This window comes from Myzus persicae, unplaced genomic scaffold (genome assembly GCF_001856785.1).
Source record: "Myzus persicae strain clone G006 unplaced genomic scaffold, MPER_G0061.0, whole genome shotgun sequence".
Taxonomy (NCBI): Eukaryota; Metazoa; Arthropoda; class Insecta; order Hemiptera; family Aphididae; genus Myzus; species Myzus persicae.
In genome coordinates this window covers 1,526,127-1,540,885 of record NW_019100470.1, presented here as the reverse complement: position 1 = coordinate 1,540,885, position 14,759 = coordinate 1,526,127, and the positions used below count along the sequence as shown (strand labels likewise).

At 28.0% G+C, this 14,759-nt stretch overlaps 2 protein-coding genes across 2 annotated transcripts; one reads left to right on the top strand and one right to left on the bottom strand.

Annotated features, from left to right (window-relative positions):
* Positions 1–86: 86 nt before the first annotated feature.
* On the bottom strand, positions 87–5,049 carry LOC111042947 (DNA topoisomerase 3-beta-1). The gene is made up of 13 exons (XM_022327706.1): positions 4,629–5,049; positions 3,784–3,926; positions 3,521–3,715; positions 3,185–3,352; positions 2,990–3,118; positions 2,810–2,928; positions 2,555–2,755; positions 2,083–2,470; positions 1,801–2,010; positions 1,344–1,561; positions 1,141–1,258; positions 707–1,075; positions 87–592 (listed from the first exon to the last, which is right to left on the bottom strand). Exons 1-13 carry the CDS (start codon positions 4,717–4,719, stop codon positions 380–382), a joined length of 2,562 nt encoding a protein of 853 aa, XP_022183398.1. The 5' UTR covers positions 4,720–5,049; the 3' UTR covers positions 87–379.
* A 4,571-nt stretch (positions 5,050–9,620) lies between these two features.
* Positions 9,621–14,338, top strand: LOC111042681 (fructose-bisphosphate aldolase). Its single transcript, XM_022327371.1, has 6 exons — positions 9,621–9,755; positions 12,199–12,589; positions 12,644–12,834; positions 12,908–13,136; positions 13,301–13,500; positions 13,582–14,338. The coding sequence occupies exons 2-6, from the start codon at positions 12,211–12,213 to the stop codon at positions 13,675–13,677; spliced, it is 1,095 nt and encodes a 364-aa protein (XP_022183063.1). The 5' UTR covers positions 9,621–9,755; positions 12,199–12,210; the 3' UTR covers positions 13,678–14,338.
* The last annotated feature ends 421 nt before the right edge of the window (positions 14,339–14,759 follow it).

Genomic DNA, 14,759 nt, shown 5'->3' with positions numbered 1-14,759 from the left:
AGTAAATTGAAATACTATAAAAAGTAATGAAAATGCTACAATTTTATTTAAATAGGAATTTATTAAATGTTATAACTTTTATATGATTGTATGACAGTGTAAATTATAAATTATTATGCACGTATGACTTATTACTTTACTTAAATAAATTGTTTTTATTATATAAAATATAATCAATATTGCACACATGATGGCAATATTCAGAAATATATTTGAGATTCAGCATAATGACTTAAGTTATAAATTTTAAGAAACAGTATACATAATAAATAAGATGTTATATTAAAAGGTATAGAGACAGTAATACCAAATACACATCTTAGGTACATTTAATTATTTTATAATTGATTAATTTAGGCCAAGTTACCTATTGTAGGTTTTATACAAAATAAGATGCCAATTGTGCCATTTTATCTTTAGGCGGTTTTGGCTTACCTTTACCCTTGTGCTTAGCTTTCCCTCGACCCTGGCGACTATTAAAAACTGGCTTAGATGCTTGAGCTCTAAATTTCTCGACTAAATATCCAAAGTCTTCACAGCAAAATAAGCAACCAGTCATCTCAATAAGATCACGGGGCAGTCGAGTGCGTTCCTAAAATGTTTATTTATTATTTAAATTATATTTCAATAAAATATATTATAAGTTTAAAAAGTATAATGCACCAAAATAATAACAATAAAACAAAAGGTATTAGATTAGAAATACCTCTTTATACTCAATTTTTAGAAGCTGAGCTCCACAATCGCATTCCTTACTCTCTTCCACAGTTATTTTGTGTGCATCCTCAAACAAATGGAATATAACATCACACTTGTTACAGCCAACTTTCCATTTAGGCCCAGATGATGGGTCTAATACTAACACTCCGTTATCACATTGCAAACAACTAGCAATACCATTAACATAAAATCCCTGTGGACAAGTTGGATGAAGACACAGATTACAACCGCTATGCTTTTTCATATCCCTGAATGCTGGCTGGTTATAACAATATGGACATAATGGGTAACTGCGACCTTTATTTCCAGTTGACCAAGTTACCAACTCAAAGTCATCTAATGGACATTTTAGTTCCTAGAAATAATACATTGTTTAATTAGTATTTTCTTTGAAAAAACTTAATTACACAACAAATTTACTTTATAAATTCTTATATTTCCATTTTGGGGCAAATTATATGTTTCATCACAATGTGAACAATGCAGTCGGGATGGTTTTGCTATGATAAGTTTCATATAACGTCGACATTTTCCACATCTATAAAAATAAAGCAAAGGTTATTTATTATGATTATTAAATTCTATTTCAATTATAATGTACTACAAAAAGTAAAAACATTTACCTTGAAAGCGCCTTTCCACTAGCAGCTAAAGTAGTAAATGAAACTTCAAACAGAGAATCCATAGCTTCAATAGATTTCACAAAGTATAAATACTTTTGTCGAAAAGCCTCAATAGTCTGTCTAAGAACACGATCATAATTTGCTTCACCTTTGGCTATAAGATTCAACTGGTCTTCAATAGTAGAACGCATGGTTGGTTCCACCAATTGTTTATCAATCTTCATAAATAGTAAAAAAACATTAAAAAATATAAATATAAATTATAAATACATAATGCTAGTAATGTATACAAATTAAAGCAATTAATAATTAATTATAGAGAATTTAATTATTTTTCATTTGTTTCAGATATGTACATTAAATAGCATTATATTCATATTATAAAATACCTAAACAATTACAAAAAATATAAATAAAAATAATAAGACAGTAATATATTTATAATTTTAACACAAACCTTTTGATATCCATGCACTAAAACTATACCCAAATTGGTAGGTACAAGTCTGCGTCCAGTAGCAACAGTTACATAATTACGCTGTGATATATTGTTAATATGAACAGGAATAGATGCATCGGTTCCAATCCCATGTTTTTCCATCATTGATATTAGTTCAGACTCAGTAAGGTAACCTGGAGGACTCGTCATGTGATCTGTAAGCCTAGCCTAATATAGAAATAATATAGTATTAAAAATTTTTTTTTTAAATCATAATTTTTATATCAATAATCATCGTACATCTTTGATATTAAGCTTTTCATCACGTTCAAAATTAACTGCCAATTCATTTTTAGGTAATGCTTTCCATGGTGTAATGGCAGTAAATCCGGCATCAATTAAGGTTCGCCAATTATATGTGAACATTTCTGATCCAATTTTAAAAGTGACAGTTTTAGAGTAATATCTACAATCTTTTGAAATTGTAGCAATGAAATGTCGAACAATAAAATCATAAAGTTTCCAAGAGTCGCCATCTAATTCATTACGAGATGCTAACATAGTGGGTGTAATAGGAGGATGATCACCACAGTCTTTGCCATTTCTAGGCCTGGTTAAACCATTATTAAGTACTTGACGTATTTCTTGACCCCATTCATTGCTTTTTTGGAGAGTTCTCATAGCAGGTCTGAAATTATAACATAAAATAATATAAAATGTATGTATTTAAAAATGATACATCTAAATGTATTAATATAGTATATATTCTTACAGCAATTCAAAATTATCTGAATAATGAGATGTTTCTGTTCTGGGATAACTAATGTAACCTTGGGTATAAAGACGCTCGGCTAATTGCATTGCATGATGGGGACCCATTCCCAGTCCAGTACTTGCGGCTCGCATAAGTTCCACTGAATTCAAAGCTAAGGGACGTTGTTTTGATTTTTCTTGTTGAGTTACAGAGACAACACTGAAAAAATGTATAATGTATAATTATTATTAACAGCAGTTTATTTGAGCATACGTTGCTGTTTGTTGTTTTTTCAATGCTTGAAGTAAGCTGTTTGAAGCATCACGTTCAAAACATCGACCCTTTTCCCAATTAAGAACTACATCTTGTCCCTCTTTTGATTGAATTGTAACCTAAATACAAGCGTTTACATATACAACTGTATTATGATACTAAATATTTGTATTTTCTTACTTGTATCACCCAATAAGGTTCAGGTTTGAATCTTCGAATTTCATCATGTCGTTGAACACAAAAGCCTAATGTTGGTGTTTGACAAGGACCGTAAGATATTAATGAAGAGTCCAAATCTCCATATTTTCCCTAAATTTAATGAGTAAAAAATAAATAAAATAAAAAAATAAAATAAAGAATTCATTTTAAAAATACTTGAAAATATTTAGTTTGAAAACGAGTGAATGAACAGCCAATACGAAGATCAAGTTCTTGTCTAGCATCAACACTCATTGCTTCATTACGATTAGGAAAATCTAATTTTTCCATAGCTCCTTTAATATCTTTTGCCGTAATTGCCGAAAACTTTGCCCTCCAAATCCTCTGCAAACAATTAAAAGTTTTATAAGCATAATTTGATAAAATACATACAGTATAGGCCAGTGATGTTTATTCATAAAGTTAACATCATAAAACAATAATACTTATACACTTTACACTCTCCAAATATATATATATTTTTTAATAGTTTAAAACTAAAATTATACTTACGTTCACTTCACCAGAACGTTTCATAGAACTTTTAACAGCATCAATCACTTCAAAGCAAATATTTTCACCTTCTTTATCACAATCGAGCCACAATATTAAAAAGTCTACACCACGTGCTTCGGATGCCAACATTGCTGGAATACGCAACTTAGGAGACGCTTCTTTCTTTTCAGTTGGGCAAGAAAAAAGCTCTTCCTATTTGAAAAATGAATAATATTAAATTAACTTAAAATCTTATAATGATGTATCTAATTGCTTATTACTGGATCAACTTTATCCCAATTGTTGAATTTACTGTTGAAGTCTAAAGTCATAACATGTCCACAGACAGAAGTCATTTTAAATATTACTGGTTCCCCAAAAAGTGTTCCTGACCATTCATGTACAGGACATGCAGAATTCATACCTGTAAGAACGTACCATTTTATCAATTAAAAAAAAATTTAATTAAAATTCATACATTCTAAAAAGCTAAAATTTATTTTAGAAAATATACAATTTAGATTCAGTCTACATAGAATATAGATGTACACAATATATTTTATGTATAACTATAGTTATCATAACTATAAACATAAACAGTTACTTTTAATGAAACAAAATGTTCAATGCAATGAAAAGTATTTGTTAAATAATAAGATAACAACATTAACCCATCATCACAACCAAGATTGATAATACACCACAACTATATAGGTACAATGAACAAATTCCTTGAATGCTTTTTTTCAAGAAATATCTTTGTAACTATTTATTTAATTTGTTTTGTAACTATCATACTGTAATATAATAAATTTTATCTGACATGGTCAATCATTTTAAATGTTAAAGCATAGCTCAAATCATAGGAACCTAACACATATTACAAATTTATGCTAGAATCAAAACCAAAAATGAATCAAACTTTTATTAATGAACAAATTATTTGGTACATTTAAAAAATAATAAAGTAACTGTAAATACAACACACACATTAGGTAAATATTTCAAAACAAAACATGACTAAAAACGTTTTAAATTATTCGACGAATAATTAGGAAGACGCAACTGCATAATGTCGACTGTCAACTCCATTTTATGAATATTTAATTTTTAATAATCAACTTACTTTTTCTCGAATTACTGCGTCCATTGCTCAGTATGTTGGCGAGTGAAGAAGCCAAAGAAGGTTTTTCCGCCACCATGAGAGCGGTCTTCATATTTACGAATTATTCGAAGCGTAATAGATGAACCAATAATGCAATATCACCGACAAATTATTGGACGAAATGTTCATCCATCTGCTAGGTTAACGTCAAATATGCCGCAAACAATAGCATTTGACGCATTCAAGTGTTCGGATGACCGGCATTTACCGTGTTGCACGCGAGTCAACTTCACGGCAACTATTTATTAAAACATCGAATCAGCCGAAAGGGTTTCACAGCGACACTCGTGTCACAGATCTAAAGTGTAAGACATTTTTTTATTTTGAATTCTACAATTTATTATTGTTTTACACCGAAACAAGTAACAACCAAACCAAACAAATTGATAAAAAAAAATGTAATCAATGCACATGTTTGACGCATTACAGTCTGGCCAACAATCGCGGATTGTGACAAGACTTCTTTTGCGATTCCCTTCTTTTACGGTGATAACGTCTGGGTCGGTACCCATATTCTAAGACCGTGGTCGGTACAATTCGGCCCCGTGATAAGAATTCGGAATTGAAATTCCCATAGGCCTCATACAGTCATACTTAGGTATAATAGTGCTATATTGCTATTTATTTTAATTAAATATGGATAGGCATCTGAGATTTTTTGAAATTGTATTAACTTTGTATTAAAATGTCCAGAACTAATATTCAAATCTTCAAATTCCGCAATAAAGCTAATTTTCTCTTCCTCTTAGCCGTCCTTGAATTTCAACTATGAATACAATACATAATATTTAAGTACAATATTATATAGTAATATAAAAATGAATGAACATTAATATGAAATAAAAACAATTTAAAAAGCATAGACCTAATACAACATCTAAGTAATGTTTTTTTTGAAATATAAAATGAATGTTTTTTTTATGTCACTAGAATGTTTCTACAAAACATACAAAGAATATTTTCTGAATGACGGCAGTTATAAGCATTTGCAATCGTATACATATTACAGTAACGTAATTACAACCTAAAATGTGATGTTCTATTTCCATGTTTCCATAAAACATCGCTTGAATATCTATCGAATATAACTTTGCACACTGGGGAACCTATTACAACTAGAATAAAAAGAAAATGCAAAGTACAATAAAAAGGCAGGGCCCCTTACAAGGGAGGGCTGTTGAACCTAGGGTTCAGAGGACCGGATAATTTAGGGGCCCGCCGAAATTAATATTTGTAATTTTTGAATATTTGAAAATATTGATATAAAGGGCAAAAAAACATTTATAATGCAGGAGGCCAACATTTGATGTGGTGGGGCTGTATAAAGGACGTCATATATTTTAATATTGTAACTACAAAAAAAAAAGGTTGCTATAGTTATTATTTTTTAAGTACAATTTTTAGTTTTTACCATAAGCTTTTTAAGTTAATAAAAAAATAAATTGAACGTTAGGTATAGAGAAAGAATTTGAAGAGTGCCACTTTCTACATTGTCTACACGAGCAGTCTATATAGTATAATAGTTCTTTTACACACAATCAAATTGTTGCTCCTTCAGGAAGTGGATTATACTATTATTATTATAAATACACGTTATATTCCATTCTGTATATTTGCAATGGTAATTTTAAGCTCAAAGTACGAGTTTATTATTTGTGAAGTGTGTATATCAATATCTCACGCAATGTCGTTGTGAGACTCTGAACTTGCCAAAAGCTAATAATGAAAACTAATTAAAAATAATAAATTTATGTAAAGACAGAGATTTTAAAGCCATAATGTAATATTGAAAGAGTACCTATCTACTTACACAAGTAGAATGTCAAATATTATCGTTTATCAGATGGCTCGCCGAACAATCGGAAAGGTAAATATTTGATATTTTAGAAACCAAATAATTTATTAGGTGGGTATTCAAACTAGACAAAATCAAAAAAATCTCAACTGAAGTATTAAAAGATTGTATTATATATTCAAGTTTTTTGATAGAGTAAATATTTTATATCGACAATAATTTTTAAAAAAACTATCATAAAACTCGACATTTTCTTATCCTTATAATTGTATAAATAGCTTAAAAATTGTAATTTCAAAAAATTTTGTTATTACTTGGAAATTGCTCGTATGAAACATTAGTAAAAAATTCACTAAACTGTTATATTTTAGAGTTACACTAAAAAACAAAATCAATTTTTTCGAAGACTGGTTTTAAGTAAAAATCTCAGTTTGTCCTTAAATTTTTGTTTGTTTTCCCAGCGCTTTTGAAAACTATTGGAAGTTTTTTACTTTTAGTCCCCCTCCCCTCTTCCTCAAAAGAACCAACTAGTTTCACTTTCATAACAGAAAAGATGTCGTTGAAGAATAACCTACGCATTTTTTCTGCATCAAAAGGTGATAACAAACACAAAAATTAAAAAATTAAAGATAAATCGCTATAAATCGTTATAAGCTCAGAATATAAAATATATGTACAATATACTAAACTACTAAAGTATAAAAAATTATTACATTTAGAACATCTATTAAATTAAACTTTACATTTTATTAAACTTACAAGTGTTTTAATTTTAAGAGTAATACATTTACAGATTATTCAAAATACCTAGAAAAAAAGTCAAGAGATAAAAAATCTCAAAATTTGAACATCTACAAATTACAATAGAAAATCTAATATTCGGTCCTTATTTTTTGAGAATATATATTAGGTACTTGATCTATATCTAAATAGAAATATCCATATGAATATATTAATGAGAGCGAGACGTAGTACAGATGATAATTGTCCATAAATCCATATTAAAAAAATGTTGGACCCTCAGGCTTTTTTTCAGTTAGGGTCTTGTATGTACTATGACAATATACATTTTTATTTAGGTAATTGGTTCTTTTTTTTTTCTAATTTTATTTTGTCATGGTGTACTGAACCAGATTTTAAGCTGTCGTAATGTTGAAAGAATCTCTCCGTGGTTAAATGATTTACAGCTGCAAGCATTGCAAATAGCAAATTGCAAATTTTATAATAATTTAAACTTCAGACTATGTAATATACCTATACCTACATATAAAAAAAATGATACGGGGAACCCTTTTTTAATTGACTTTAAACAAACATTTTATCATCCAAAAACAAAAATAAATAATGTAAAAGTAAAGAATTTCAAATGTCTATAAATATCCCAAAAAGTGACATGTTAGCTGACGCCTGACTATGATAAATAGGTACCTATATTTTTTTAATATTTCAAGTCTCTATTTCGCTATTCCTTTTTTTAATAACTGCAAGCAGTGCAAGCAAAACAAAGTTGTATTTAACCCTCCCCCTCCTCATTTAAGTAGGTACAAACTAGATCCATTTTTCTACCAAAAACCACCCATCAAAGTAAAATATTGAAGCATTTATTGTGTTTCAAACGTGATGACAAGTACACGAGTACACGACACACACAAATAAAAATATTACCGTACAACCTGCAATATACATAATACATATATATATATTGCTCCACTAAAAATCTAAAACTAAATGTTCATTTACTTAGACAAATAAATTAATCTATATTTTATGAACTTTGACCAATTACCTTTACGTAATGATCGTTGTTTACAACAAATAAAGAATATATACCTCGTACCTAATAGGAAGAAACAAAGTCTACATTTGTCTCTTGAACACATTATCAAATACACTATTAAAAAATAATTAATCTGTAAACAATTAAAGTTGTTTTTACCAATTTCGAATAACATATCTACATTTTATGTCTTAATTTAGTACCTATGCAGGTTAGGATATAATTTTTCTATATTTCATTGTTTGTTAAAACTATTCAAATTATGAGTATATTGTTCTGTGGACTAGACATTGTAAATAATTATACCTATTAATTATTGTTATTATTTATTTTATCGACAATCGTATAATAACAAATATGTTGTCTCTACTCTCTGCCCGTCTTACAAACAGGTAGGTTGGAGGTGCATATAAACAAATAAACAAAACATATCAAATTGTCCTTCACATGACGTTAAACAGTTTCTTGTGTTATTATTTATTAAGTTATTAGTAATAAGTTATAACTTATTAGTTATTACCAGGGCCAGGAACTTTATGCACTAAATAAAATGAAATAGGGTATAGATTATAATATGTATATGTGTATTGTGTAAACCAAAAAAACTAGAATAGGTGGCCGTAAAATGTGTAATTATTATTTTTTTCCTATAGAAATGGCAATATACATTTATCTATGTATATGGGAATAAACTCCAAGGTACTTATAATTATTCAAAAAACAATATTATACTAAATCTATATAGAATTTTATGTTGTTATGATAATTATTATTAAAAAAATATAAAATATTCTTTGATAGGTAGGTAGCCCAGGTAGGTATATATAAATAAAATCATTAAATATGAAAAATCGTTTTGATTTGGAAAAATATGCAAAAATACACCTTCATAATATATTTTTTATTCAGGTCGATTTGAGTTGTACTTCGTGTATACAGGTACCTAGCAACCCAGAAATTATGAAAATGAGCTGCAGTTTCCCGTGAAATGTATGAAAAATAGTGGCTGAAGCCTCAGGACCGCTTCATACATAAGTACCAAATACGACGGTTGTTATCAAACCTTAACATTGCCTAACTACAATAATTCATTAGATCTTATCGTCATTCGAAAAAAGTTCAACACACATCGAGTTTAAAAGAATTTCATTAAACCGACCGGGTATCTACCATAATATAGTATTGCACTATTACCTGAGACGTATTTTGTTTAAATACTTAAAAAACAAATCTCAATATTACGGATTTAGACAACATTATCGTGTTCATTGGTTTTCTTGTTATTAGGTAAGGTCACACTGTGCACGCAACGTCCTTGCCGTGACCTACACCCGAACTCCATAACAATATCATTGATTTTTCCCATACGTCGTTGCTACCCAGACCCAACCCACAATCTATTCCGTTTTCACTCTTCAGTTTCTGTAAAAGCTGGGCGGCTGCGAAATCTATCATTTTATCTTCTGCAGCTGTATCGCTCTAAAGTTTTTTAGTTCTACGACGGTGAAGAATACAAGTAAGTGTCATCCGGTTACCGTACAATAAATGTTTTGACATTAATTCATCTTAATTTCAATTGTGACCCATTTATTTCCCATAGTACCCTCATTTAAGTGTCGAGTATTACATTAATTGACTTTTCTGTTGAAAATGCTATAAATTCCACGAGTGTTTGAAATGAGAAACGACTCGTTGATTAAGGTTTGCCCATTGTTTTAAATTGATCTTAGATTTCGAGTCACATCCATATTACATGCACTCGATCAATGTATTTACCATACCCATAAGACGTGTTCGTGACCTTTGAATTTTGATTTGTCTATATGGCTATATCTAATACTATTTCTCTATTTGAGTCAATGCCACTGTTGTTGCTTGGCCTTTTTTCAAGTTCAAATACTTGTCAACTTGTAGGTCACAGGTATTTGTTGGCGTCTATTCAGTGTTTAGTGTATCACTGTATCAAAAAATAAATTTAAAAAAAATAATAAGTATTGTACTCTCAATAATATTTATCTAGGTAAATAGAATTACATAAAAGTTTTTGTAACTTTAATATATAAATAATAAAAATTTTTTTGTGGCTTAATTAAAATAAAACTGATAATTGTTACAAATGTATACCAGAAAATACTAAATTAAAAATCAAATTTGTTATTTTTTGTTTTTACTATTTGTATTTTGTATAATTCACATGACATTGTAAACTATTTAGATGATATAGGTGGATTTGTTTTATAACTTTTAGTATTCATATGAGTACATTAAAACCACGGAATAGATTAGATATATTCTGTGATACCTATAGGTACCAAACTACTTAACTAATAAATTTAAAATTTATCTAAAATATTATGCCTATTATAAATATAGGCAATATTTTATTTAGTCACAAAATAATATTTCTTATGTCAACAGATATAATTTTTTTATTCATTTATATTTATTTTTACATTGATGGCCTACCTACTTATTATTAATACAATTCAATTATAAATAATAATTTGTGAAATGTCTAGAATCTTATCTGTTTTAATTTAGATTATGACCTTTTAATAAAGACATTTATTAAAAATAAAATAAAACTTGATTGATGTATAGGCTATAATAATATGTTAACATTATTGAATGAGAGTTGCTTTGAGATCACCAAAATAAGTCCAACAATATAGCTAAAGGTCACCTTGTTGATAACCAGTAGTTGTTTGAAATATGTCAGTAACTCAGAACTCTATCAATAGTGAGTGTGTTATTAAAAAAAATTGTGACTTCGCTTAATTGTTTTATATTTTTCTATAACTCGAGCTTTAACTGTTATAGTTGCCTAAGTATAATTTATACTTATTCTATTATTAATAATTCAAAGTAAGTTTATAAAAGGTTTTACTCCTCTTTTTTGGTTTCCAGTTTTACATGTTATTGTGAATTATTCATTATTTAATTTATATATTATGTGTAATTTTAATGAAGTTGTTGGCTTAATTTTTATCATAGAATTAAGAGAAGAATTACTAAAATAACTATAATTTAAAATTTTAGAATTAATAATTATTTATTTCTGATAATATTATCTGGATTTTCTTATTTGGTATTTATCCGTATAATATAATGTATTATATTAATAATTTATAAAGAATTTATAAATTATAAATTTCTTTTTTTTTATTCTTGTGAAAATTAATCTTCTTTCTCCTAACAGTCCCAGCCATTATTTTAACTCTTTTAAATAATTCTATTATAAAATAAAATCAACAATGTCATTCAAATCACATAATATGTATAATATACAAAAGAATACATAATGAATGTACAGTAATATCTCAAGTTCTCCCTCATCTCACTTTATGAATTCTATCAATACAATTGACTTCATAATTTTTTTTTCTATCAACATGCCACTTTCATTGTATACATATAATTTATATCTACATTTTTTCACTCATTAATTAATATAACTTAAAAATTTAAATACGTATAAAAATGATGAACAAAATGTTTGTTTTAAAATATTAGGTCTACTTATTATTATATTAAATGATTTGTATATATATATTTAACTGCTAATTGATTTTTTCATATAATCTGATAATTACAAAATGAAGGCAAATTCTAAATTAAAAAAAATCATTCAGTTATATACCTTCTTTTTTTTTCCCCCGTTTAAACCGACAGCAGAGGAGGATCTGTTTGAACACTACTACTCCCAGTTATATACCTTAGCACTTAAAGTATAAAACAATTTATCTAATTTTAAAAATGTCTGCACATATTTATTTAAGTATTTGCATATTATATTACACAGTAATATTTCATTGATGTTATTTACTAAACAATTTCAGACTAAATATTTTTGAAACAATCAGGTCTTAATGTAGGAACTAAAATATTGGGTTACATATATTTTTTTCAAGTTGTCTTAAACTCAAATATAAGTTAATAGGTATAATATTTATTTTCAGAATATTTTCAAAATGACAACCTACTTTGAGTACCCATCTGTAGAACTCCAGAATGAACTTAGCAAGATTGCCAATGCCATGGTGGCTGACGGTAAAGGTTTGTTGGCCGCTGATGAGTCTGTGTCAACCATGGGTAAACGTCTTCAAGATATTGGAGTTGAAAATACTGAAGATAATCGCCGTGCCTACAGACAATTGTTATTTACTGCTGATGAACCTTTAAATGATCGTATTTCTGGTGTCATTTTATTCCACGAAACCCTCTACCAAAAAACTGATGATGGTGTACCTTTTGTTGAAATTCTCAAAAACCGTTGCATTATCCCTGGAATTAAAGTTGATATGGGTGTTGTGAACTTATTTGGATCGGAAGGAGAAACTACCACTCAAGGTAAATTTTAAAAGTAATTAATAATAAAAATATTTTAATCTTATTTCAATACAGGATTGGATGATTTGGCTCAACGTTGTGCTCAGTACAAAAAAGATGGATGTCATTTTGCTAAGTGGCGTTCAGTATTAAAGATTGGTAAGAATATTCCTTCATACCAAGCTATTTTGGAAAATGCTAACGTGTTGGCTAGATACGCTTCCATCTGCCAAGCCAACCGAATTGTTCCAATTGTAGAACCTGAGGTATGTTCTAATAGCATTATCTATTTTGTTGAAAATAATGTATTTATGTATGTTTTATATTTCATTTTTATAGGTATTGTGTGATGGAGAACATGATTTGGACCGTTGCCAAAAAGTCACTGAAACTGTGCTGGCTGCAGTATACAAGGCTCTGAATGATCACCATGTGTACCTTGAAGGTACTATTTTGAAGCCTAACATGGTTACTCCTGGCCAATCTGCCTGTAAGAAGGCTACAGCTGACGAAATAGCTAAAGCCACAGTAACTGCTCTTCAACGCACTGTCCCTCCAGCAGTTCCTGGTATTTATTTATTTTTAAATGATTATAAACACATTTTTAATTTTATTATAATTAAATATTATATCATATTATTATTATATTTATTAATTTTTTAGTTTTCTTATTATTTCTTATTATTTATCACTGTTTATTTATTTATGCTTAACAATTTTATTATTTTTTAGGAATTATGTTTTTGTCTGGTGGTCAAACTGAGGAAGAAGCATCCGTAAATTTAAATGCGATTAACAAGTATAATGCTAAGAAACCATGGGCATTGAGCTTCAGTTATGGGCGTGCTCTGCAAGCTTCAGTCTTAAAAGCATGGCAAGGAAAGAAAGAAAATATTAAAACCGCTCAAGATGAACTTCTTAAGAGAGCATTGGTTAGTACAATTATAGTGTTATATTAATTGAATGCATTTAGATTAAATTATAATATTAATTGTTGATTTTTTGTTATTTAGGCGAACAAACTATCAGCTCTGGGCAAATACGAAGCTGGATCCGTACAAACAGCTGCTGGTTCTCAGGGACTATTTGTTAAAGATCATGCCTATTAAGCTACAAACTACATTTTCATAAATATTATAAAATTTATACATTTTTAAGTCAGTTACCAAATTATGAACACTTATTATAGTAACAGCTTTTCTTCATGTTTTTATTTCACTGTTAGAATGTGTCAACATTTAAAATATATATTATATTAAAATACTATTATTTTATTTTGATTTAAATTTTTAGTATACAATATACTGTTAATAACTATTAAATATTAATTTAGAAGAATATAGAAAATGTATTGGTAATTGTGCTATTAAAGTACATAAACTTAAAAAGGACAGTCAGATTTTATATTAGAAGTTGAATCTAAATATGTACACTGTATTTAGAAAATAAAATCTTAGGTCTTATATTTTATCAAATAATTCATATATTATTATAAACAAATTATTTATTTCCAAGGTATTAATTGAGAAATTAGGTCCTTAAATTTGTATTCTGAAGTAACCTTTAAAACAATGGTAAATACAAATAAAACAAATTGTGTTATGGAATACAATTAAAATATTGTAGATGTTAATAATGTAGTTTTTTTTGTAATTTATGTTCCATAATATATTAAATTGTTACTCAACTATATAAGCAACAATCTTAGCACTTGTTATTATAAAAAACACTGACATATTATTGAATCTAAATAAATAAAATACAATTTTATTCATATTTATCTAATATTTTTACAGTACAGCTATTATGTGACCCACCCCGCCCCCAGATTTTGGCTGTTTAATAAGAGTCAGCAAAATCATAATATCCAACTAACATAAAATTAATTTCAATTTCGTAACAAACATTATGGGCATTTGTCAAATAATTTTACATTTTTAAATTTATTTATTTATTAGGTAATCCAATAGTAAAATCTAAAAATAGTCTTAATATTTAGCCCCCTAAATTTTTCTTGGCCGCCTAACCACAAGAGAAAAAAAATTCTTTAAATTTATAATAAAGTACACATTTTTAATGTAAGTTTGTTGAAAATGATATCTAATGTTTAAGTGTGTAAATATTAAATAATATACCTATACCTATGATATTTATTATCAATTAAAATGAAAACCAATAATTATGTGAAAAC

Bases quoted from the DNA above. Each gene is read 5' to 3' on its own strand.
- LOC111042947 (XM_022327706.1), bottom strand. From the start codon at position 4,719: ATGAAGACCGCTCTCATGGTGGCGGAAAAACCTTCTTTGGCTTCTTCA. The intron at 3,716-3,783 runs GTAATAAGCAAT...TTTTTCAAATAG, and splicing joins ATTGGGATAAAGTTGATCCA to GAAGAGCTTTTTTCTTGCCC. The intron at 2,756-2,809 runs GTATGCTCAAAT...ACATTTTTTCAG, and splicing joins AAAAAACAACAAACAGCAAC to TGTTGTCTCTGTAACTCAAC.
- LOC111042681 (XM_022327371.1), top strand. From the start codon at position 12,211: ATGACAACCTACTTTGAGTACCCATCTGTAGAACTCCAGAATGAACTT. The intron at 12,835-12,907 runs GTATGTTCTAAT...TCATTTTTATAG, and splicing joins TTCCAATTGTAGAACCTGAG to GTATTGTGTGATGGAGAACA. The intron at 13,501-13,581 runs GTTAGTACAATT...TTTGTTATTTAG, and splicing joins AACTTCTTAAGAGAGCATTG to GCGAACAAACTATCAGCTCT.